Source organism: Corvus cornix, chromosome 3 (assembly GCF_000738735.6).
Source record: "Corvus cornix cornix isolate S_Up_H32 chromosome 3, ASM73873v5, whole genome shotgun sequence".
NCBI lineage: Eukaryota > Metazoa > Chordata > Aves > Passeriformes > Corvidae > Corvus > Corvus cornix.
In genome coordinates this window covers 55,981,983-56,008,987 of record NC_047056.1, presented here as the reverse complement: position 1 = coordinate 56,008,987, position 27,005 = coordinate 55,981,983, and the positions used below count along the sequence as shown (strand labels likewise).

Sequence of the window (27,005 nt, the reverse complement as noted above, 5' to 3'; positions counted from 1 at the left end):
TGAAACAGATAACTTGAATCAGGTTTTCTACCACAGAATGTTATTTCTGTGGCTTTAGACCAACATCTTGTAACATTGCCTAAGTACCTTCAGAAACCTTAGTTGCGTGTCTTTGTATTAGTACCAGGATGACAGTGTATGAATTTAAAAATTAAAAAAAAAAAAAGAAGCAGAAAGAGAAAACTATTTAACTATTTCTAAAGAAATACTTAGGATGAAAGTAAGATAACATTTCTTTAAACTATTACCCAATATGACCTTTTTAAAAGGGAACAGATCAAGGCAGTTAAAGCTCTAAATAGGATTAAAAGTGGGTTGTTGTGGTTATCTTGTACCGTTTGTTTAGTTTGTTGAATATCTGCTGCTGTGCTCTTCACTGTGGCATCTGACAGGTCACACATGGAGCACAGAAGATCCAAGTATGTATTGGCCTGCTCCTGCAGAGCTCGGAAGTGTTTAACCTGAGGGAAGACAACTCACAAATAAAACCTGTGACTGTGGAAATAATATCTTGTTTTATTACAATCATGCATTTTAGTATTTTTACTTTGCTTTATTATTTCCATAAAATTAAATGTAGGAATACATTATTTTTTTAGGTACGGCTGCTATGTTATAATTATGGAAAGGAATAATCCTTAGAATTTGATTATTATCCAATTACCAAAGCACTTAGACACATATGAATTAGCTAGCTTATTTCTTGGATAGAAACACACAGTCTCAACAAGGTGACTGACTTTCCCAATGTGAATGGGAAGCTGGGCTTTATGGGATTATCAAAGTGTCCTGTTCCTACAACTGTAACATTTTCCAGTGTCTGACAGATCATGAGAAATTCAGCTTAGTAGCACAATACACTTTCCCACACCTTCGGAAAACCTTCCAGCATCTCCAGTATCTGTGACTGGCAAGACTAGACAAGACATCATTAAGGGTTCTTGCTCTCAACATTGCCTGTAGGAGCTCACCTCTCCCTGTGAAGATTCTCCTTATCCTAAAATAACATTATTATATGATTGCTAACAAGCAGGGCAATAACATATCTTCTAAAGTCCCAGGGAGGAGGGTGAGTGACCACCTAATGCAGAGGGCCAGCAGTAGGTCCTTGCAGGCAAAAAATTGAACTAAACAACAGTGCACCCTTTTGGCAAGCCCAAATGACTGTATTAGCAAGAATGCAGAGCACAAACTGTGGAAAGTGATTATTCTCCTGTGCTTACACTTGTCCAGCTGTCCCTGATGTACTTAGCCCAGTTTCCCTCTTCCCCATAAAAGAAACATGGGCAAATTGACCCAAGTCCAGCAAAGACCTGTGGGGATAAGGGGCAGTCCTATGCGGCATTTTGGCAGGTTTGAAGGAATTCTTCCTAAACAAGGGAAACCATTTTTCACTTTCACAGAACAGTCAAGCATAGGATCAGGTCCCTAATCCTCAGGGGTGGCTAGGCCCTCAGCACACCAAAGGGCTCTGCAGCCTCTAACTCCTCCTCCTCAGGGTTTGGCTACCTCCTCTTAGGGCCAGCCTTGACTCAGCCCAGAAAGGCAAAGCCCAAGAGCTGTGTCTAAGCTCAGTTCCTGACCTTCCTTCACCCACCTTTGAACCTCACCTAAGCTACACTACAGGTATATCTGTGCCTGGCTGATCCTCCCAGCCTTGCCTTGCTGCCCTGACCCACTGCCTTCACCTGGGACTGGCCTCATCCCTAAGGACTTGCCTGGTGACCATCAGCTGGGGGAGTGACATCAGGGGGCCTGTGTTCACCTAACCTTTGAGCTGCAGTTCTGCACGTCATTGGGAAGGTGCTGCCCTGCTGGTCTCACCATGTCACACCCTGCTTCCCCTGCCCTTGTAGGTCTGTCATCTCTAGTATTTCAAGGTCTCTATTAAGCCAGATGATGGATGAGACAGCCCTGAATTCCAGCATTTTTAGTACCATGCCAGGTTAATTTAAAACCACGTCACAAATCCAACGTAAAACACATTGTCACTAAGAACAATCAAGAAGCAATGAAAGCGTTCTCAATGGTCAGTGCGGGCTACAGGCAGTTCTATGCTCTTAGACTGAAAAATTGTTTTAATTGCCTGATAATTGACTCTGTGTCCATGGCACTGTGAAAACAGGTCTCATAAGGGACATAGTAGACAGATGAGCAACTGGACAAGCAGAAAGACACAACCCCTCTGCTAAACACATCTATGGAGTATCTGAGCAGATTTATCTCACAAGCCAACATTTTTCAGGTAACGTGTTTCTAAGCATTAAGCAGAGCTAGCAAAAGCCATCTTTGATTTTTCACCTACAGTTATTTTTCATTCCAGGTATTCCTTTTGAAGTTGGGAATGAACAATGAGGCTACACAGCTTTCTGAGAAGGCTAGAAAATATCTGATTTCTAGAAATTTAAATCTCTTATCTGAACTCACCTTATTAAGAATAACTGAGCTTTTTCAAGTGCTAAACTTTTACCTGTTTAACTGCATCTGCCAGGCTGAAAGGTGTCCAAGTAGTTGGCTTTAGCTCTGACTGCACTGTAGACAGCCAAGTCTGGCACTGTTGTAGAGTATCCTGATGATTAACATGCTTCTGGAGCTCATGTTCCAAAGTCTGGTACACCTAAACCAAACATTTTGTAAGTTTATCACATTTTCAAATACCACCATTGTGTCTCTTCTCCTTCCTTGAAAACTGCTGACAAAACAGAATTATTAAGACTGTGGATTTTTTAGCCCTTGTACATAAAAGTACCAAGGGCTGAAATCTCCTTAAGCTCTCACTGCACCTTGCTAACATGTGGAGATGATGGACAATATTTAATGCACAGCTTCTGAAAAGAAAAAATAAAGATGTAAATGAAGAGCATGCTCTCTTATTTCTGTATTCCTATCCAACATTCTTCCATTGACTTTGTGTAAGAATTTTTAAAATTTGTTTTTGGGTTTGTTTTGTTTAGTTTTTTGAGTTTGGTTTGGGGGGTTTTTTGGTTGTTTTTTTGACTGAGGGCTTGATCTCCTAATTGGTTTAACAGAATGGCCCAGCTAGCTCTTCTTAACTGTATATTCTGGTTTTAATGAGAGAGATAGTATTTCCTAGCACACACTTGAGACCTGTTAATGTACGTATGCAAACTATCAACACTAAGACTGCAATTTGCTCCCTAGTTTTTGAAGTAGAAATAGTCTAATTTTTTTTGCTGCAGCTGCTCAGAAGCTAGCGTAACATGAAGGTAGTGAGCATGCGGTATGATTAAGGTAAGAACTGACAGGCCACTACTTTTGCTGGTTGCAAGACAACATTTGGATCACAAGGAATTCAACTGTAGCACAGGAATTATTAAGTGCTCAGTAACCTGTAGGCTCAATTGAAATGAAAACAGTAGGAAGAATTTTATACCACTTAAAGAAATAACAATGCACTTTTTTCTTAAATGGCATAAAAAAATCTTTGAAAAAAGACTTACTCTTTGGGCTGTGCTACATATGGCAGAATAGCTGTCTCTTGTCCCCTGAAGATGGCTTTGTATATTTTGCTTAAATTTTGCTTGAAGATGTTCTGAGCATTGACTGATCAGGTAATCACCTTTACTCTTAAGGTTGCTCAAACGATCTTCAAATCCTGCAATTTCTTCCATGATAGCCTAAGAAAGAGATAAAATACTTTTGAAGTAATACGCAGTGGTGCAGAATGTTATTTCTTCCTCCTTTGAACACTCTTCTTCAGATTTGGAAAAAAGTTTTCAGACAACGTGTATTTTCATAGTCAAGCTGTTGGACTGCATGCTCATTGTAAAGTCATTGTCAAAAGTCTTTACACAGATATCCCCACAGAAACATCAGTAGCACTGTCATAATGTGTCAACACTCTCTGCTCACACCCCAAGACTACCCTTAATCTTCATTTGTTGCATGCTCTTCAGGGCTCCTCCAGCTTCTCTTGTGTCTAGTAATGCAAATTAAAGCTCTTGCTGAATCATATCTCATTCCATAAGCTCTTTCACAGCAGACAGTTCTTTCCACTGACTTTGGTGGAGCCAATATTTTACCTAAGGAGGTTACTTAAGGAATAACACACCAATCACACATCATTTAAAGAGTTCAATATCTGCCATTGGAATCTCAGTTTCAGGTAGTGGTGGGTTGGATTTTGCTCTCACTAACAGCAACCATAACAATACTTTGAATAAAAGCAATGGAGAAAATGCTACAACCTAATAGAAGAACCTAGAATTAGAACAACCTAATAGAGGTCCCTCTAGTTTCTGCACTTTTTTCTCCATTGCTGTTTTATCAACCATGCCCAATTTGGTGATCACATTTCTAAAATTCTTGTTAGCAGATCCATACCAAGAAAATTTTCAATGCAGTTTTTTTTTTTTTTCTTCAGCCTTAAAAGTGCCAGAGAAAAAAATACCTCAAGAGTAAAATGACCCCAAACCAATTTTTGTGTTTCATTTCCTGGGAAGTCTGACATAGAAAAATCTGACACAGAATTCAGATCAGAGTACAACAAAGGTCTTTGTGTAAATGCAGTTTTAGACAAGAAACAATGCTAACAATGCTAGATTTGTTATCTGCCTTAATGACAGTGATGCTTATTTACACAGTTAGTGGTAAGAGAAATAAAATAGGTGAATGACAAATAGCTAGAGCTCTGAAGTGGAGCCAGAGAAGCAAAGAAGAAAAATTCTATTTTACAAAGGAAGATTACCAATAGCAAACCCACCTTGTGGTTAGCTAGTTGCTGAGTGACTATTTCAAGATTGTTGCTTTCCACGAGGTCAGGGCTGACCAATCTGCTGGACATATGTAATAACCATTTCTCCCCTTCTTGCAAATCACTATTGTAATCCTCATGTTCTTTTACTCTTATCTCTAAGGTTTCAACGTATGCCTGCAGGTACACAATAACCAAAATTAAATTTTCAAGTAATTACAAGACTTCAAAAAACCCCCCAAAAAGCCAAAACCCACCAAGAACTTGAAAGCATAATAAGAATTATCATCTAAATTCATATTCCTGCGAGGGACTCTCATGTAAATAGACTGTAAAGGAGGACATCGAAAGGGATTATTTCTGTGAATAAATTTCTGTGAATCATTAGCTCTGTGGTACTGAGTGGTATTTTCACTCCAGCTGAAATACCATACTTTGAAGACTGAGGAAAACACTGAGAAAATGAATAGTGTCAACTTGACTTTAAGTTCACTTAGAGTTACTACACAGTCTTTGAGAGACTGCACTTGACCCACCAAATGCTATGGCTGGGACCCTGCTGCTTACAGCCTTTGAGTGTACATACTGCCCGTGTCTGCAGTAGGCAAATTAAGAATGTACACACTGAGTTAGAAGGTATTTATTCTTTTCAGGAAGATTCTCTAAATTTAAGCCATAGATATTATATCCAATGCAATGGATTTCACTTCTGCAGTACAGATTGGAGGCGTGTCTTTAAACTAAAAATTAACCTTGAAAAAAATAAAATCATATCCTATTTCTAGATGGATTGGTAATTAAAAGTGCCTAGGTCAAACATAAATACTAACATGGTTTGCAGAGCTTATCCTTGTTAGGAGTACAACCTATTAAAAGCTTTAGGAATAATCATACTTTAGGATGCATTTAGAAGCATTAGACCTTTCAAAGTACTACATACATATGGACTAATGAATCAATGTTAATTAATAATGCCATTGCTGAATTAAATTCTATCTGTCTTGCAGGTTATTTTCTCCAGTGCCTTTTATTCAACAACTAAACTAAACAGTGTTTGTGGAAGATCAAGCAGAAACAAGAGAGAGCACAATCTGAGGCCATCTGCCCCTTCAAGAAATAATGTATTTAGAATTCTATTAAATGCTTTTAAAAAAAAGTAACAATAATACATGATACATATCCCCTTAGTGCTACAAAAGACAAAGACTTCATCTGCCACACTCAAAATTCATTTCAGCTGTTCTGGTTAGATTCATTTAGGTGCTTTTTTCCACATTCGAAAATTGCCTGTCACTGCTGCCCCCCCTCCAAAAGAAAACCAAAAAAACCCCAACAAAACACCAGAAGTGATTAAAGGTAGCTGGTTCTTTGTACAGACAAGATAGCATGAAATAAATAGTTAAATTCCTAAAGAGTGGTAAAAATATAGCAAGTTGGAAGAAGCCCGAGTTTTCTTCCTTTTTACCTTCGTTTTGCTGCAGAGTTCCTGGTAATTGCTCTGAAGGTCTTGAATGTTGTTCTTTAGAGTCACATCATTCACCAGATCACAAAGTCCCTCTCCCTTTTCCATTACTGACTTTATTGAGGGCTCATGAGACAGAACAGTCTGTTGTATGGACTACAATGCAAGCAAGAATTAAGATGTATCTACCAGTCACTGGAGATTATTTCACTAACTTCCCTTTGATCTGCTGCAGAGCCTTCTACCATGGTATCATCCTTTCCGAATAGGAAGAACTTTGTTTACCAATGCAGGATTCTGTTTCTCAGCCCTACCCTGAAACAACAACTTTGCATGCATCTAAAAACAACTGCTCCTTTTGTGAGTGGCTACTAGCATGGCTGACAGTCTGGAGCTGGTGAACCAAATGGAGTTCATATGTATGAAGGGGCCAGTGCTAGGGATAAAATTTGTTCAGAAGAACAAATTATGAAAATAGGTGCAAAAGTATCACCAAAGCCATCCCCTCAGTGAGATGGTGTGCAATGAATGCCTAGCACTGTGCTCTCAAGAGTGCAACTCCCCAGACATGCAGAAAGCAAGCACACAGCTGTGACATACAACTTTAAGTAGGGAAGCTGGCGGGGGGTGGGAAGCTAAAGTGGGAAGCTTTAGTGAGAAAGCCTTGAAGCTATGTAGCTACTGTAGCTCAGCGTTAACCAAACTGTTTGTTTGTTAGCAACATTTTTTTAGCCACAAATGTAAAGCACAACACTACATGACCTCCTATGAGGAGAGTTAACTCCACCTCAGCCAGACCCAGTACACATTTCATGAAACATCTGCAATCCTGGAGTATTTTACAAAAACATCATTAGAAGAAGAAAAGGGGTTTGTTGGCAAATGTTCTACTCATTTTTGTGATGGGAATATAACCCCAAACACTTCATGAAAATCCTAATTAAAAACATAGGAGGTCATAGCAGCTGACTGGCTTGGATATCAGTTGAGCTGGGACACCCAGCTTTAACCAGAAAGCTGATTAAGTCAATGTAAACAGTGACAATGTCTGAAGTCAAGAAAGACTGACTGATTTCTATGTTCACTTCAATTGCAATCAACTCTGTTGAGATCAATGCAATTACTCATGTGTACGCATAAAAGAATTTTGCACCATTACAGAAAATTTTCAGATATGGAAGCCTTTTTAGGACATTCACATTTCAAATCCAGGGTCTAAGTCTGATTTTTAGAGGTAGGTATCATGCATGTTTTCCTTGATGTTGATTGGGACATACAGATCAGAAACATCTCATGTACCTACTGAAGAAACTTGGATACCTGATCAGGGGATTTATTGAGAATCACTAGACTAAAATAAATTCAACAGTACAATGAGATAATCCCTTTTTACCTTGTATTTGGACAATTGTGCCTTCTTCTCATAGAGTTCACTCTTTGGCTCCACAGGAGCATGTAAGATGGCTTGGTACTCCATGACCCACTGAGTCTGTGCCTTATACTTGTCTGTGAACTCCTTTACCAGCTGAAGACACTTCTCTGAAGTCATGTGCTCTTTTCTGATGGAACCAGCCAGCTCTTCAAGCTGTTCCACATGATCTCCAGTTTCTTTTCTTAACTGATCAACTTCATTTTCTTCCATGTATTTTATAGCTCGCTCCCCCTTCTCACGGGCTGATTTCAGTAAACTGTGGCCTATGTCCATATCACTCAACAGCAGCTGTGAAGGAAGTATTGGTTAACAGAAAATGTATGAAAACTCTTGCCTTTTTTTAACTTTGCTACCGACACAAGGAATTGCTAGGGAAAACAAGTGGACTTTTCAGTACTAAATTGCCTGGAGTTAAGGTGTGTCAAGTGAGAAGGAAGCAGATATAGCTAATATTTCTGCTCTGCTCTGGGCTTGTGAATTTAAACAGAGAAACTGAGGGCTCCCAGGAGAGGATCTGTACTCCACAGATGAAAGCTTTTGCTTAGCATATTATATTTAAGCTGCTTAAGCTGCAGGACATACAAGAAGCTCATCTACAACTTTTGAGATGAAACATGAGTTTTACTACCGTTTCAATGAAGAGAAATAGGAAGCACTCCCTGCCACAGTGCACAAAAAATATACAGTGCACAAGAAAATATACTTGAAGGGAATCTGGGATATGGGAATTTATTTTAAGTTTTAACCTAACATAAAACAGATACAAGCATGCCTAATGGAAAGATGAGAATGTATTATTTCGGCCTATTTATAATTTCAACAGCCAAACTGTGATCTAATGAGACATGAGAACAGAAAGTTCCATACTGTGTGGTCTTGTCCCATTATCTTCTCTGGGCAAGGTAAAGTCAGAATTTTGAGCGGCAGATATATGTTAAAATACAGCCTCCTTTTTGTGAACAGAAACAAAAATTGCATTTAAGAAAGCTGTACCTCTAGTTTCTGAACTTTTTTCTCCATTGCTGTTTTATCAACCACGTCAAATTTGGTGATTACATTTCTGAAGTTCTTGTTAGTAGCTCCATACCAATTTGTGTAAGCACTAAAAGACAATTCTGACTCCTCCATACAGCGTATTTCTTCTTCCAGAAACTTTACTTGCTCCTTTAAACAAATACGAAGGGTAGGGGGAAGAAACAAGAACCACCCAGATGTTTATCATTGCTATTGGTTTAAGATAAAAATAAATTTCTATTTATTAATAAAATCCATTATACAAAGAAAAAACATAGGCTTTGAGTTCTTCCATAAATAGTGGATAACTGTTACAGGGCTCTTGTCAGGATGTACATATGGCAATCACCAACGTCAAAACTGAGCTAAAACTAAACACTGAAAATGTACTCACATTTTGAACTTTGAATCATGATTTGTGATTACAGTACTATGAGGCAACTACTACTTAAAGTAACCTGAAGACTGCACCTTACCAAATCAAATTTTCCCCGTACTAATGTGTATCAGTGGTAATCTGAAAACATTTCTACAGAGGTCAATTAGCATTCAAGCATACTTTATTCTGAATTTCTCTCCTGAAACTATCAAAAAAGATAATGACAGGGCATTTTACTTCATTATCCTAATTATGTTTCTGTAGTAAGTTTAATCCAATGAAACCTACATGTATGTACACATATGAATGTTATATGATTGAGTCTACAATAATTAATAAACTCTGATTAAGTCTAATCACAAAAGCCTGTTTGTATTTGCTTCATTACTTGCAATTTATGATGTTACAATGAATTAATCTTCATTACTTACCAAGACATGAAGAAGAAGAGTTTGGTAGCGAGATGTAAGCTGTGTAGCCTGACTTCCCATTCTACTTGCAGTGAGATTTTCCTCTAGTATTTGCTGAGCCAATACCCCAACTTCCTCTACATCATCTTTGTAGATTGTAATGTCTTCATGCCACTTCTATGGGAAAGAAATTATCAAACTTATATGACTGATTCAAACATCTTAAACTAACAGGGATTTTAATTGCAACTTAGTCGGGAAATCATTGAAAAGGAAAAACAAATACATGGCTGTAAATATTCATTTACAACTGGAAAATAAAACAGAATCTGATGAAGGTTAATATAAAAAATATGCTGGAAAGATTCTCATCCCAAATGGACTGCATTTCATTACAACAGATTCAATACTTTTTGTATTTTTTCCCCCTCCAAAAATAATAATAGAAATGCAATCTGGACTTCCTATAGATTTCACCTGAAGTTTTAAAGATTACTATAAAGCGTAAGCCGGAATTCTTCAAATCTGCTTCCTGTGTTTATTCAGAACCATGTCTTCTCCTTGCAGTGACTAAAGGAGAATTATTACATCAACACAGTGGAGACTTCATAACACAACTGGTCACATTTTATTCTTGTTACCCTATTAATTCTTTTCCATTCCAGTGCCTATCTTTGTACTCAGTTACATCTTCCCACACTAAAGACCATTTGAATTACAGATCTCCCTGCAAGATTTCAACACTGGTATAGCCATACCTCCACTAGTAAAATGGGAGGACCCTCAAGCCAGAAGGCACAAAGCTCTCTTGGATCCATCATTTTAGTCACCACCTCAGAATAAACTGAAAAGCTTGCTCTCATTTTCACAGCACAACCAGGAATTGACATGGAAGCCTCACATACTATTTTGTTTAAGGAATGCCTTAACTATATTCTTTACCTTCATTTGTTGAAGCTGCATTTCCTTTGTTGCTCTACCAGACCTCCTCCCTGTCCTGACAGCAACTTTCTCCTCCAGGTTTGTTAACCAGTCATTAACCTTTTGAAATTTTTTCTCCATTAATCTCAGTTTGCTCACAGTGGCATTTAATTGGCTTCTCGCTTCAGAAAGCCTGTGCTGATAAACTTGCCAATCCTGCCGTAAGGATTCCAGGGCTCTGTCTTCTATCTGGGGAATACCCCAGGGAATCACCTCCTCTCTGGCATGGACAGCAGCATTCAATAATGCTTGTCCCTCTGCACAGTGGACCTGCAGCTCCTGTAAAGGCAGAGGCACAGTTACATACCCAACACTGACAACTTTCATTCATACATGGCAAAAACCCCCTTGGTTCCTCTGATGACAGCTGGGCATTCCCTTTAATTATCTATGGTTAAACATATATTGAGAGTCTTTCCTCTGATAACACCAATGACAGCATGCTCACTTACAAAGCACACCAAGTATCACAGTTATTGACAACTGAACTGCAGAAAATTATTGACAAAGCATGCAATAAATTCTCTGCTCTCCTGCCAAGTTTATCAGTTCTGAAACAACGGCTGCCTGAGCCAGCATGGGATGGATGCAATCCATTCACCATAAATTCAGCATGAATTCAAAACTTCCCAGATGTGGCAAACAGACTGTAAGACTGATTCTAAAATTGAATCTCTTTAGAAACAGAGGTTTCAATCTTATAAAATAAACAAACCTATTTATTTTTACATATGTTTGGGACAACACTCCAGACTAATTTTTGATATCCTCTTCTGGACATGTATGGCATTTTCATGCTTATTAGCACTTAATCAGAAAGTACAAAGTGATTCAGTCTGATTAGAAAACATAACAAGGAAATTACCTTAACAAAACACAGTTGTGTTTCATCTCAGATTTCATTTGAGATACGTATCCAGATTTTCAAAATGGCTTTTTTAAAGTAACTACAATAAGCAGAAATATATGCAGAGGCCCTGATCATACAAAGACCTCCTCAGTATCCTGAATAAGGTAATAAACATTTCATATCTCAAGTACAGACTTTGTGCTCCTTCAACAACAGGTATTAAAGCATTTTAAGTCAGCTTAAGATAATAACTGGGGAATTACTGAAGTACTACAGGTTCACTTTTCGCTGTCAGTGAAGTGATTCAGTGGTAGTCTTCCCACCTTGCTATGGGAGCCAGCCTACATGGCTGGAACTGCCTGAAAGTAGGTGCATCTGCACTGTGAGCAGAAAAAGATGGAACACCAATGAAAATACTTTTCATATTTTATGAAACACACAGGAAAGAGATAGACCAGTATCTAACACAAATTCAATACCTGCAAGAAAGGATTAGCATGCCTGGAGATTTTGTTCAAGGCCTGACACTTCTTTCCAACAATATTTCCACTACCTTTACTGGAACCACTTTTGAGCAACAAGATGTTAATATATAATGCAATTCCAAGTTGTTCTCAACACAATTTTTGTCTGGCAGTAAATGTTATTCTGTTATTTTACAATTAGGATTGATTTTCTTTTTTCTTTTCCTTTTTTTTTTTCTTAGGGTGTCACATATTATGTACCTGTAAATCTCGGAGTGTTGCCTCCTGTTCCTGGGAATCACCATCAATATGTGATAAACAGTCCAGTTTTTCCTGTTCCTTCTCCAGCCATACTTCAAAAGCCTTCAAATTTCTTTGGTACTCTTGGTGTAAGGTAAGCAGTCCTTCAGCTTTTGTTACAGCCTCCTGCATGTTAAAATATTTACAGATATGTATACATAAGTTGGTGTACTGTCAAATCAAGAAAACATAAACCCCAGCCATCCCTCAAGGGGAAGAGTTTGTATCTGATGCTGAATTTTCCAAGAATTCAAGAGTCCTTGGATTCTGAAGATGGCTTAATCAATTACAGGGAAAAGAGGGAGCACATATAAGGGTAAAGATCCTTATCCTAAAAGGTTCTTCATGTAAGTTTGTGACTTCTTGATTTTTATAGCAATTTAATTTAACTTTGCTGAAGTGATTAATAAGCATATGAGCTGAGAGACTGCATTTTTTTCTTTGCATGACTTTTTTTTTTGTAAATGGAATTGGAATCTCCTGTTAGGAGTATCTACTATCTTAGGTTTGATATTTGCAGACAGTACCTACAGAGCACAGTAAAAAACAGACTACAAATCTGTGTACATACACAGGTGAGCAAGTTACAATAATTTTGCGACCCAGCACTAAAATATTACCATACCTGAAGTACAGAAGGAAAAGTGTCCTATATTAGCACAAGATTAGTCTTAGTAAGTGTGAGAAAAATATACTATATGCAATTCACATCCTCTAAGACATGATGGGAATGGGGTATCAAGTTCTGATGGAGACAGGCTGCATCTGAGAGCAGCAGGCTCATAAAAAGACAAACACTTTAATAAATCTATGAACTTACTGTCTGCTTTACCTTTTATTTCTAACAGGTCTGTCTAGTGGGAGAAAGGAGGAAAACAGGAGTTTTATCACATTTTTTACAAGGCCTGTCCATGCCCAGAAGCAGGAAGGGGGAAAGAGAGACCAGTTTTCTTGCCTCCCAACAGAGGCTTAGGGAATTATAAGCCTTGGGCTGCTCAGATGTGGGCTATAAACCCTTGAGGAAACTTGTCAGGTTTCCTGCCTGGCCAAAGGATTAGTAAAAGATTTGAGCATTTCTTACTTTCCAGCTACTTGCTTTGAACTTTGACTTTCTAAGGGTTGGTTGCACTCTTGACACTTAACACCATCACCACAGCTGGGAATAGGGAAGACCAGTCATCTGGGCTATTAGGTGGAAGAGAAAGAAGGAATGCTTCTTGCTACGTGGGAAAAGAGGTACAGAACTCTTGCCTCTGTGAGCCACCATCCATTTCTTATTGTTCCCATGTTGTTGCTCAGCCTGAGCAATATAGGCAGCCTGGATAGCTTTGTGCAGCAGAAAAAGGTAAAGGCTAGAGAATCCCCATGCTAACAGGAATAGCAGGTATTGACCAGCACTTTCCAGGACTTATGTATCTCTCCAGCAAACCTGATCAATTTTATTCACACAAGGTCAAAAGAAAGAGCAGAGCATTTTTTGCAGTTGTGGAAGAGAGGTCCACAAAACAGTGAAGCACTTAGGTGTTCGAAAAACTGAATTTTGGCTGAATTTTGAATTTTGTCATTCTTCATGACAAAGGCATCACTGAGACAACAAAATTAAATTTTACTACACTGTTGTCCTGAAGAAAAGTTGGCTGTCTGAGCATGCATTAGGCATTATTTAATTATCACAGAAGTACTTGGGTTAACTGGAGACAATGGCCTAGCTTTAAATCTATCGACAGGGCTTTTATTATTTATTTTTTACCTTATATCTTACCCTAAACCCCATCCCGATCTTTATCTATGTCTTAATCTTTTCCAGATACACAATATCAATATTTATCAGTAAAGGTATTACTTACCACACTTGTGTCATTACAGTCAGTCTTGCTAATAAGGTTTGTGTTCAATAATAAAATCTCTGTAGCTGTCAGCCATTTGTGAATCACACAACTGACTGGTAAAATTTATTACAAACATACACTTACGGAAATCAAAGGTTCAAAGGTTTTTTCAATTTTTCAGTCACAATAGGTAAAATTATACCTGTGCTGAAGTCAGTGAACCATTTGACATGGAGTTCCTCAGACTATTCTCCTGATTTTTAGAACCCTTCTGCAAAGATCTGAAGCTCAGTACAGAAAGACAAATATATTAATCACCCTAGCAGGTTTCTGTTACATTAAGTTACAGCTGTCCCCAAACTCTTAATCCTCACTGAACTATAAAATAAATGATTAGTGGAAAGACTTTTTCCTTGTTGCCAACTAAACAAGGAGTGCTATGAAGAAAAACTGTACCTTTGTTCTTTCTTTGAGGAACTTGTACCTCTCCTGAAGGTCTTGGAGCTCAAGCTGAGCAATGTAATGCTCAGCCATCCCTTTTCCTTTCACTTCAATTGCCTCCAACAGGCTGTTATAACTCAACACCTCTTCATTGAGTAGCTGCAAAATAGAAAGAGAAGAACACAGAAAGGCCACCATTAAAAGAATACCACAGATTAATCTTGCAGTTACACAGCTTTTTTTACTGCCTAGAAGGTGTTATGGACTTGTTGATGGTTTGTTGTAGATCAAACACACCTTCGCTTTGCTGACAGCAGCTGTTTTTTCCCTCAGTTCAGCATACTGCCTTTCAGAAGCATTCACACTTGCTTCTACTTTTTCCATCCATCTGGAAAACTGATTAACATCTTCCTGGTAACTTGTCCATTTGGAGAGAGCTCCTTCCAGTTGACTGTAATTAAAAGATAGATCTTTTTTGTGATATTGGAAGTTCCCATGCTATTTAAGCAGTAAGATATACTAATACACAGATATGCTAGACTATATTTATGAGAGAGATATATCACAAGCTAAGCAGTCTGTTAAAATCCTACAGGTTTTAACTAGGAGCACTCTTTGACTAATAAAGAGAAATAAAGTTTTCCAAACCTGAAATATTAAGTAGATCTGTAATTTATGTAGCTAGCTGACACATTCTAAGTTCAGTAAATAAATTGCAACTGAAAGCATAAGACCCAGGATCAGAAATTTTCTCCCCCTTTGCATACAGGCAAAAGTTGCTGCATTCTAATGTTTAATTACCTTTGTTTCTTTAACTTGAAATATTTGCAACTATTGATGCTCCACCAAAAAAGTCTCAATTTTTTCCTTTATATTTCTTTATTCTATCACTAGGAGCAGCACTACTAGACACTGCAATTACAGTATGTTCTTTGGAATGCTAGCAAGTGGAAAACCAGACATGATCTTGATAGAGCAACCACTAATGTCCATGACAAGATCTTCTCATTTCTGAGAAGGTTTCAAAGCATCGAGTGCAACACAAAGTAAAATATTCAAGATTATGAACATGGAATCCAGTTTTAAGAGCAAATTGACAATAAGTGTTAATTAAGCTTAGATCCCTCACAGTTTCCTCCCCCTCTTCTACTTCAAATGAATATATCACAACCTCTAGACCCGAAGTGTTTGGCCTATACAATCATTTTACACGAATTTGACTCCTGTAGTAATAAAATTACTTTTCAAAAGTTTTGACAGTGCTTTGCTACTAAGCATCATTCTGTACCTCATGCCCTTTTTACCTCTTGCACTGGATACAAGCAGACAGAAGAGAAGCCCAGCTGTCCTTCAGATTTTGCAATTGGCCTTCAATCACTGGTACTCCCTCCAGAGAAGTATTTTGCAGAACAGATTCTCCTCTTGTCAGAACAATTTTCATTTGGACTTCTTTTTCTTGTTTCACTGCTAGCAGGCCCTAAGAAGCAAGTGGATATATCTTATCATTAACTGGGCATGACTATTCTAACTGGCTTTAATGGAACATGACCTGATCATATTTAGCAGCTTGTAGCCAATAGGAAGATGGACAGTGTGGTTCATAGCCGGGCTTCACAAACAAAACTAACTTTCAGTGGGTAGGTTCAGGCTCTTAAAAGACCCCTCAGTTAACAGGGAAGTTTTCATGGAATCTGTGCAGGTACTTAGAGTGTATCAGAGAAGGTACTTTTCAGTGGAAAGGCTGATACTCCAAAGGAAATGTCACTTAGATGGAAACCAGGAGGATTCATTCATAGAGACAACAAGATATAGTGACAAAGATCTTCTACATGGCTGAAATACAGTTTCTACCACTCCAGAGTACTTTTGAAACATGAAGGTATCAACAAATAAAACTTGTCATCAATGCCAGCCCAGGGACTTCAGCTCCTGGAGCTGTGCAGTTGCAAACTCAGAGTTTCTAACACTACGTAGCCATGAAAAGCCTGAAACCATGAACCCAAAAGACTCAATGAACAAAAACCAAAACATAATTTTAGTATTATGCTACAATCTTCTGCTTTTTGATGTATCCTTATAACTTTCAGGATTTTTGGTTCAAAATTTGAGACATCAATAAAATGAGAAGTATTGTTTTTTAAATAGGGCTCTTTAACACTATTGTGCTCTGTTGTCAATAGATGCTATTTTCTTAACTGTAGTCACCATTTTAAAAGGAAACAATTAAAGGAAAAGATTTGTTGAATCAGCTGTATCATCTGTAAGATTCAGGAATATATATTGAAATATACTAAACTAACAGAAGGGACTATCCTACTTCTTCCCTTTAACTTTCAGCAGCCACCCAACATATTATGAGTACTTTAAGAATTTTCATATATGCAGTTCTCCATGTCATTACGGTCCTTATTTATTTCTTAGAGAAAAGTTCTAATAATGAGCTCTTTCTGCTACAAGAATAATTATTTTTGAGTAAAGTAAAAATCAGTGTCTGGAACAACAGTTATTAGACTAATATGCAACAACTAAGTATCCTATATTTGTATTCTTCATATAGATCTAAAAAGAGCAGGTTTTGGACTCTTGTTTCCATACCTCTAGTTTTAACATCCGGCTGTCCAGAACACTCTTGTCTGCAGTGGGATGACAGTAGGAATCCAGCATGTGAACTGCATCAGCAACCCAGTCCTGGAGGTCCTTGACACTCTGTGAGAACTGCTGGTGCTCTGCTACAATCCTATCCATTCTGGAAACTTTCTCCTGCAATTCATAGCGCAATTAGCACCAACGGCTATTTAAAGGATTGTCTATTCCCCATAAAAACTCATGGACTTTAGAATGAGTCTCATCAACTAAACTCAGAAGTTTGCTTCATACACTGATAATTACAAGTACACTTGAGCACAGAATGAATTTTGCATACACACACAAATGAATTCTCCAAACATAAAATATGAATGAAAATTTCAGAATTGTATTTTTTTTTTCTAAATGTAAAGCTGCAGTTTTCTGGTTTCACTTTTTCTTAAACATCTGGTAAATCACATCTAAGCTCCATGGCAGTGTTGCAATGGAAGCTAACTTGTGAAATTGGCCAGTGCAAACCCAGATTTCAGCCTGAGAAGTTACACTACTGCAGCAATATTTGTTAATATTTGGAAAAGAACTGCTTTCCTCAATGACTCTCATTGGTATAACCATTCTGCTGAAAAATCACTGACATTCATACAAATCAGAAACAAATGCTGAAGTTGCATTGCTAAAAGGCTTGAGGTGAACAAGAATACAGGGCAGAGTGTGTTTCGCACTGTGACAGAGAACTAAAGTCAAGTCAGGGTAACAGGCTTTGGAAGTTACTGAGAGGGATCCATGGCTATCCAAAAGGTTTCAGGATTTCTCTAATAGGCTGGATAATAGGTATCCTGCACCTTAGATGACTCTTGCTCATCCTGACATCTCCTACAAGTTCTGCTCACATAAGCTTTTGTTAGTAACTCATGCATCTTTCACTTTGACATTTTGCAGATTTGAAAATTTATTATGGCCACACATACAATCATTTTCAGCAAGTCACAGATATGCTTTATAGTTTTTACTTCCACAGAAAAAGTAGAAATTACTAAAGTAGCAATCCCTTAAACACAAATACTTTCTGAATTGAATTGTTATTCCAAAACATACTTTCTATATCCTTAATCATTCTAGTTACTGTAGCAACTGTAAGCCTATATCAAGCCTTCTTCATGACATGAACTTTGAGAAAAATAACAGTCTCAATATGGAGGCTTTCTTATCTGTTTACACAAGAGAAATGGTAGAATTATTAAGTGGTGAAGTGTGAAGCACCACTCAAAAAACTAAGAGTTACGTTTAACTCTCAGTTCATGATCTGATGGTCTAGAATTTGGCCTATGCCTCCCCTTGAACATTCAAAAGCAGCATAAGAGGTAATTATCATTATAGGATGAGGCAAAATAATCATCATTATAGGATGAGATGAAATAACAACTTGTCTGCATCCCGTATTTTCTAAAAAAACCCCACCTCTGCTAATTTTTGAAAAATACCTCTTTCAGATGCCACTTATGACAAAACTAAAATGTCTTCAGTGCTTGAAAGAATCAAAATAAAGTCTGATTATTGTATAATCAGTTGAGGTTTACTTCTTAATCAGTACACTTTTAAAGAATATAAAAAAAAAAATCACAGATACATTTTGTTGACAGTCCTTACTCTCCACTCCTAAAAGTCAACGTGAAAGACAGAATTGCTCAGACATGTCACAGAGCAGGCAAGCAAGACAACTGCAGTGTTTCACATTTGAGTCTTTATTTTTCCCCACATACATCAAAGGAGTTGCTCAAGAGCACATACATTGGGAGCATTACCTTTGTCAGATTGCTTAGAGTAAGATACTGAGAAGACAACTGAGACACTCTGCGCATAAAGCTTTTGCTGACAGCTTGTTCTTCCCACAGCTGCTGAGCTTTCTCTTTTAGCCTGTTGAGCTGATGCTCGTGGCAGCTTATTTCCTCAAGGACAGACTGTAAAGCACAAGCACAGTAATAATAAGAGTGGGTGCAAGAAAGCAGGAAATAGAGAAGCATGAAGGTGCCATGAAAAATAGAAGTGACATATGGCAAGCTTGCTGAGAAAGGCACACCATACGGTTACAGCAATGGAGCAGCATGTCGTAAGGAACGTGAAGATGCAAAAATTGATGGAACAGGATCATCGACAGCAAACCTTGAAAACAGTTCCCATCTTATTTAGACATCAGGATGCTAGAATGATCAAGCTTTTGTATGTAATCAATGAGGCCAGGAGGATGGGACAGGAAAGTCTGGCTGTGTTAAGAACACTTGTAAGTCACCTGCAGCTTTTGCTGTTCTCTTCTCTTGGAAGGAAGATCATGGAGCCGACTGCTACTTCCCTGTACTACCTTCTCAGTTGTGGTCAGCCACTCTTGCAGAGGCTCAGCAGTTGCTTCAAAGTCCTTCATCTGGATCTTTAAGTTCTGGGAAGATATACAAATTTCTATGAACAGTCCCAATGCACTGGGCATAACTAATTCACATGACACAGATGAAGCCCACAAAAAGGATATATAATTGTAGGCAAATAATACACAACTCTTCAAATAAATTACATCAGCTCAGCCCATTCCTATCCCACAGATACTGAAATAAAAGTTTGATAGGGCACACTTTCAAAAAGCAAAATAGAAGCAACAATGTACCACACAGTTGAGGGGAGGCTGAAGCAAATTTCTTTTTAATGGAAAGCTTTATAGATTTTATGAGATTTGGCTCAATCTAATCCTAATTTGCCTAACTAAGGAGTCTGAATAAAGGCTAATTTGGGATATGAGTTATCTAACATCTGACTTCAGTCATTTACACTGACCCCTCCTTATATGGGCTGCCACTACTTCTAGGTGATGTCTAAATTCAACCCAATCCTGGGGATTCTGGTTATATTCTTTTTTAGTATAAAATTTTGGTCATAAGAATGTGTGCATTAAAGCTTATGCAGCCATTCCTTCAATGCCTACACACTTTTCTTGTAGGCTTACTCTGCACTATTTAATAAAAGAGCATCTGAAATAAATCAAATGGAATATAAACTTGAACAGCATAGCTCCGGTGCCCTAGTTATTTTAATGTATTTTTCCCCCAGACATATTTGGTTTTCTTTTCACCTACACCCTTATCACTTAAACATCAGAATCAAAAACTAAGCCTATGAGACTCAAAAATGCTTGACTCAAGAAGACTAACCTCTGAGAACATCCTCTTTCCATGTCAGCCTTGAGATGAATAAAGGTAAGTCCTTGCTACCTGACAATTTTCTTTGGAATGCTTTCCTACATAATGCATTAAGTATAGTTAAACTTTTTCTCAGCTGTCTAGGCAGCATTGGTTTGAAACAAGAATGCCTAGGAACTTCAACTCTCCTATGCTATGCAGGGAATTCCAGACCAGACCTTTTGATCTTAAAACCTATGATCTTAAAAAGTTGAGGATTTTAAGATATTCATCACCTACTGGTTGAATTGTGAGTTTTGAACAGAGAAAGGCACTGGCATTTACTTAAAAAGTAGCTCAAATAAATAAGTACATTTCACCTATTTGCAACAAGACAGACAACATTTACACACTGTACTGGGACTATTCAATCAGCAGCAGTGTCAGAAACGTGAAAACAGTTTTTTAAAAAGAACATGTGTTTTAGTAACCCAGTACACTTGATGAGACTAATGAATTTCAGCAACTGCTGTCTTTGATTCTGAACAACATCCTTCTTCATGAAACACCCCACTAAATGTGAAATCAGGTCATAAAGATAGCAGAAGTACACAAAAGTAAAATGCAACAAGAAGCATAAGACTTCTTGAAACGAGCTATTTATTAGTTCTGTCACATAATAAACACAGCTTTATATGAAATCTAAACTGTGCTGTTTGAAACAGAAGCAAAGAGGAAATTCAGATCCAGTCTTTCCTCACTGTGATTGGTTCAATACCTCCAATGCTGATTTCTTCTGGTGGAGCGTGGTGATAAAATTTTTCCAGTCTTCTTTAGCAATAACAGATTTGTCCTGGATAACTTTAGCCTTTTCCTTTGGTAAAACAGAGCACAGCAGTTCTCCTTTGGATGCTACCAGGTTTAGCTTTTGTTGCCCATTCTCACTTTCTGATAAGAATTCCTAAAAATAGTAATAAAAAACCCTATTGGTGAACTTTGGGTCCCAGTAAAGTCAAACTGCTAGAAAATTTATCAGTGATAAGAGTTTACTGTTCCTGCTTGCTAACATGCTAATGTATCTTTCAGTACATTCATTTCAATATTGCTTGTATTGATGAGATTTCCAGGTGGGATTTCCAGAACTGCAAAGTGTCTGAATAACATATACATTAAAATTCTAGGATTACCTGTATGTTCCGTATTTCATGAGCCAATTACTGGTCATTTAGTTTGATATTATACTCCCTTAAATATCCCTAGTACAGAAAGTGATAGAAGTTTCATTTCAGGGAACCATTATCCTGACAGAGATAACACAGGGGCCCCCTCAGAGGCACACACTGGACTGAAGCCCTGCAGCTATGCTGGACTTGCCATGAGCATGCGGGGGTGTGAGCTGATGCTCAGAACCTGATCAATGTCCAATCTGTGTGATTTATGTCTCTGTATCCTTAATTTATCCTTCCCTGTTCAAAAGTAGTTTTCTTCACAGAAATCTTACACAAAGCTGGTGTGCAAGAAGTGTGTGGAAAAACGCATGTACAAGAATTATACAGAAATATAAGGAAACAGACAGATTTTTAAATTCCAATGTATTGTGATAATCTCTTTGTAACTTATAATTATTAAAAAACTTTGTGAGCACTTAGGACTCAAAGAAATGTAGCAGTCTTATATAGCAATATTTTAAACAGTTACTATCATGATTATGTAATACACATAATCATTAGGTTGCACCCATGTTCAGGAGTAACAGGCTTGATACCAAAATTATTAGGTCAGGTTCAGATTCTGTGTTACACTAGAGGTCTTGGTAGAGAATGCAAAAGGTCTGTTAACTTTGAGATATTTTGACTGTAAGTTCTGGCTATATTAAAATGAAAGATATTGGTGACTTAATGATGCCAAATGGGCTAACAGACAGACCATTAACTTCCAAGAAAAATAAAATTTTAAGTTTATACAGGTTACCTAGACATCTCTAGAAGTCCTAAAGCAGTCCAAACAAACTTTATTTCACCTAAGGCAGCTTTCACAGAGAAAGAGAAAAGGTATGGTCTTACACTATGAGGGGGCTGCAGTGATCAAAAAAAAATTCCACTGTTGAAAAAAAACCGCAGCCTTGCTAAAACATTTATATTTAATGTAAAAAATTACCAGGACTTTTCCCCCTTCTAAAGATATTCTCATCATGGTGAAGTCAAATATTTCATATATCAAGACAGCATTGTTTGGGCTTTTAAGTAAGCCACTTAAGCAAGGGAAAGTGAATTTACTAAAAAGAGGAGGCAGTGATTTGGCTTTTTGTGTTTTCTGAGCAACAGATATGAATTTCTTCTGTTATACCCTCTAATTAAAGGTATAACAGCCTTCTCATTTTGTTATTTACAGTTAAAATGAAAGTTATATTATAATAATAAAAGTATTTCTTTCAATTGATTTATTAAAATATAATTCAGTTGGTATGCCTTTCCACAGAGCTGTTTGGGCTTATTTTAGTTTTATGTGAAAAATATTCTCTTTAAGTGCCTGCTCACACTGCATATAATTTAACTCTGGTCTTATACCATGAGGGCTCCACTTTCCTACATGATGACAAATATTCACATTACTGTGAAATAATTTCAAGTACTAAGACTCAATTCTGATATCATTCTGATTTTGCAGTACTCTCCCACCTAAAACATGTATTTTTTTCCCATTGTATAAGAGAAACAGACACGGAAAACTGCTATGAGACATAACTGCTTACAAACCATAGCCCAACAATTAAACCCAACAAAATGGAAAAATAAGTTTATTTCTTTGCAAGGAGTCACCTTTAGTGTTAACAATAACAACATTAACAAAAAACAGTAATTAATCAAAGCAATAAATTTGAGCTGTACATGAAAATGATTTGGTCTCAATTACACTAGTATTCTACTGCTATAAAGTTACCTGGATTTTCTGCAGACTTGCTGAAGCTTCATTGATGTTTTGAGGCACATCAAAGCACTTGGCAGTGGTGACTCTTGCATTGACCAGCCACTGCTGAAAATCCCTGAAAGCTGTCCGAAATCTTTGCTGCAAGATCTGCTCTTTACTCTGACATCCTTTTGAAGCTCGCAGGCAGAGGCTGGGTTTATCACATCAGGGAAGAAGAAGAAAGCGAGGGAGGGAGGGAGGGAGGGAGGAAAGGCAGGACTCTGTTAGGTGACAATGCTATTATTTTGTTCTCTGAAACACAATGGTAAGGGTAGGTTAACCTGGATTCCTCCTACCAAATTTATGCACTTAACTGAGGCACCAGGAAATCCATTAGAAGCTTTCAGTTCTCAAAAGTGAAGCATGTAAATTGGGACATAGCTGTCACAGATATGACAGGTACAAGTGTTTCCAGAGAGTGACTCAGTGCACCTAAGCATGAATGCATTCTGCAAGCCTCTTTCTCTCTCTAGGCAGAGGGCACAGGACTACAGCAATTGAAATTCTAACTTCTGTGGCTCCATTATGTCCACAAGGTTATAAAGGATCAATCTGAGTCATCACATCCTTCTGCAGCTACAGAAGCCAGAGGCTGTAACTCCCTGCAAGAATCAACAGAACCTTGTGTCTGAAACGCAGGTGTCACACTCCAAAGTAAATCAGAGAGTGACTTGAGAGAAAGCAAGAAAACAAGCAAATACTACCTTCCCTAGCTAGTTCCTGTTTCAAGAAACCAACTAATCAAAGAAGAAGAATCTGACAGACAAAATCAAGAAAAATATCTCAACTGGGCGGCATAGCTTGTTCTCATTCAGGCATATAAGACATACTGCTACCTCACTTTTTGACAAGGACTCCTGTAATAGGTCAGGTATAGATGTACATTCAGTTTCAGCTGAATTTAGTAGCATAGGCTGGGTTTAAGGAAAAAAACCCAAAAAATCAAATTACTACTTTGTAGAACTCCTGTTGACACCAAAATCAAAATAATGATTCTAACTACTGCATACGTCTGTCTCAAGTTCTAAAATGCTAATTAATGGTTCCCTAAAAGACAGCTCATCCCACACACACACACACGAGGTTAACTATAAACAAGATGAATGTGTACCTGTTATACTCCTTAATCAACCCTGAAACTTTCGAAGAATGAGTACTTAAATCCCTGGAAAATCTACAAAGATCATTCAATTGAGTTTTGATCTCATCTGTCATTTGTTCAGATTTTACCAGAGCATCCAGTGTTTCCTGTTAAAACAAAATAAATGAAAAATATTGGTGAGTAAATATAAAAAAATACAACTTTTGAATCAAAGTTTATTAGAATTTAAATTCATTCATTTATGATCTATGTATGTTTACTTTCAAGAGTATTTTAGCAGCCAAGTCTACAGAACGTTATTTGAAATTATGAGCTTCTAGAGACCAAATTTCTGGATGCCTCAACTTCCTTAGCTCAAAATGTTCTGGAGGCCCATTTTAAGGCATAAATTTCATTTTAATAAATGAGCGATAGTATTGTCAACTAGCTGTACACATATAAAAGTACATACAATTAGAGAATGGCAAATTATATACTTATATAAATATAATTATCCCATTGACTTGAGTTTAACGTGTTTCCATGAAAACTGTTTTGAGCTGTATCCAGAAAGTGAATTTGTGCACAAAGTTTTTTATCAGCTTCAACTCTTTTCACAGATGACTTCATGATGTAAAAGCACAGCTGCTCACAATCCTGTGAGAGTAACTGGGTTACTGCCTGTCATTGGTGCACTGGAAAGGTTCTTGCTTTGGAGACAGCTAAGCCAACAACAACAAAAACAGAGATTTTGTTGGCTTGGCTTGCGTCACAGGGAGAGGTGTGATAAGTACTCCAACAAAAACAGTGCTTGATGATGTCCACAGCATCTCCACTGCAGATTCCTGACAGCTATTCCAGCATAATAAGCAGTGCAGACAGACTTGGCTCCTTGCCTCACTAGGAACTAAATTCTTCAGACATTCCTCTCAGACTAACAGCAGAGTTTCTGCAGTGCAGGCAGACCAGAGCATTTGGCATGCATAGAATAGTTTGGCAGTCTGGGAGAAACTTACAACATAAACTTAAGAAAGAGATCATATGGAGATGAAGACAGATTTGAATTGGGACCTGGAAGCGGGAAATAAGGATGTTCCCAAATCACATTTCTGAAGATGCATATAAAAATGTATACACACATATTTGGAAGAAAAAAAAGATGATGGAAAATGTATATAGTAAACAGTTCAGCACAAAATTGAATGTTCAGGAAAAGTACAAATGATGTTTTGCTGCAGCAGACTTTCAGGCCTCCCCTGATTTACATTATTCATTATCATATTATGGACTATCTTCTTTGGGCCAGAAATCTCTTCAAACATGATTAACAGATACTTGAAATAGTCACTTGTTTCAATGCCATACAAAAGTAGCATTTGAACTAAGTAATTATGTAAGAGCAATAGTGCTTAGGAAAAAACCTTAAGCTACTTTTTGCTTATGCTACTTTATGTTAAACTACTGAAACCATTTTTTGGGAAAGCATTAGAAGTAACCACAATGGACATTACCTCAACAGAGGATGTCACAAATTGCCCAGGGCAAGAATCACCATAATGAAATGCTAACAGCCCCTTTCTCTATGTCAAGAAAACATCTCTTAAGACTAACACAAGGTAGAACTGCCTGTTTTCAACACAATTTTTCAGTTTCAAATAACCTACCTCAATAACTACTACGAGTTTATTCTGATTACATACAGCCTTAGGCACAGCCTACTAACAAACAGGAGCAATAACTTGCCAAACAGAGTAAATTTAACTGTGGCATTTTTCCATACAATGATAACACTGTTGCAGCCACTTGGATTTAATATTGACTCTGACAAGTACAAAAATAATTTTCTGAATTTCAAGTGCAAAATCTGTTGCTCTAATGCTGCACATACCTAAGGGAACAGAGCTTGAGCATAACAGAGTAACAGAATGATCTTGCTACAAACTAGGAAATGCATTTTTAATTTGTGGCCATGGCTAACATGGCAACAGAATCACTGTGAGACAATAGAAATGGAAACTGCAGTGCTATTTTACATTCACAATAGGGCCTTTCCCTGGGGTCCAAAAATGGAAGGATTACTGTCACATTTCCTCTAACTATAAATAAAATGACATAGTAGGGCTGTGCACAGTTACGTCATGAGATGCCTCTGCATCTTCCTCATTAGCCGAAGTTTACAACCATCTAATCTAAATAAAGTGTTGTTACACAGAGCTACAGAACATACATATTATATATACTACTAATAAAAGCAATATCCTTTGAATTTAATATTTCTCCAGTTATGAAATAAAAAATGCCTGGTGCGTTGATAACAATCCCATGTCCTCATTTCCTTTTTAAAAACATATACACACGGAACACTTTGCATATTTGTATAATTATTTGCTTCATCTTAATGTCATCTTAGTTACTTTTACACATTATGGCACTCAAGCAAGAAAGTTTCATAAATCCATGCAGGGAATTCTGTGAAAGAGGAAACCACAGAAATAACTTGGCACAGATTCTGCAGAAGGAGATTAATAGGCTCAGTTCAAAGAAAGGTGTTCTGAGGTTTTTCTGAACATGGCTTCAGCCAAGGGGTCAGGAAGCAGGCAATACACATCTCTCTCCCTCTACCAAAACTGCTTTATTACAATGCTACACTGAAAAAGAAATACTCCACATCTTTCATCAACATCTGTGATTCACTGTAGTTGACATACTTACAAACATGTATCTTGATTGTTGCAAATATGTGTATATGTAACATGGCAGGGGGTATGATATCTACATGGGGAATTTTTTGCTAGGAGACAAACAGGAAAAGAAACAAACTCTATTTCTCTAAATTCCACTGCATTCCAAAGCAAAGCAATTAGCAATTACACCAGTTTCCAGATTAACTTATTTAAATATTGGACAAGATCTCAACGTGCATAATGTAGAGGA

General features: G+C 37.5%; 1 protein-coding gene across 1 annotated transcript in view; it reads right to left on the bottom strand.

The window, feature by feature from the left end:
* SYNE1 (spectrin repeat containing nuclear envelope protein 1) overlaps positions 1–27,005 on the bottom strand; it is a 294,515-nt gene that overhangs the window by 123,065 nt on the left and 144,445 nt on the right. The window contains 19 exon segments of the mRNA XM_039568730.1: positions 336–461; positions 2,471–2,617; positions 3,462–3,638; positions 4,724–4,891; positions 6,180–6,332; positions 7,570–7,896; positions 8,602–8,772; positions 9,433–9,588; positions 10,354–10,671; positions 11,968–12,132; positions 14,292–14,435; positions 14,574–14,727; positions 15,581–15,753; positions 16,872–17,036; positions 18,665–18,820; positions 19,150–19,293; positions 20,802–20,984; positions 22,964–23,141; positions 24,102–24,238. Coding sequence (XP_039424664.1) covers positions 336–461; positions 2,471–2,617; positions 3,462–3,638; positions 4,724–4,891; positions 6,180–6,332; positions 7,570–7,896; positions 8,602–8,772; positions 9,433–9,588; positions 10,354–10,671; positions 11,968–12,132; positions 14,292–14,435; positions 14,574–14,727; positions 15,581–15,753; positions 16,872–17,036; positions 18,665–18,820; positions 19,150–19,293; positions 20,802–20,984; positions 22,964–23,141; positions 24,102–24,238 — 3,342 coding nt within the window.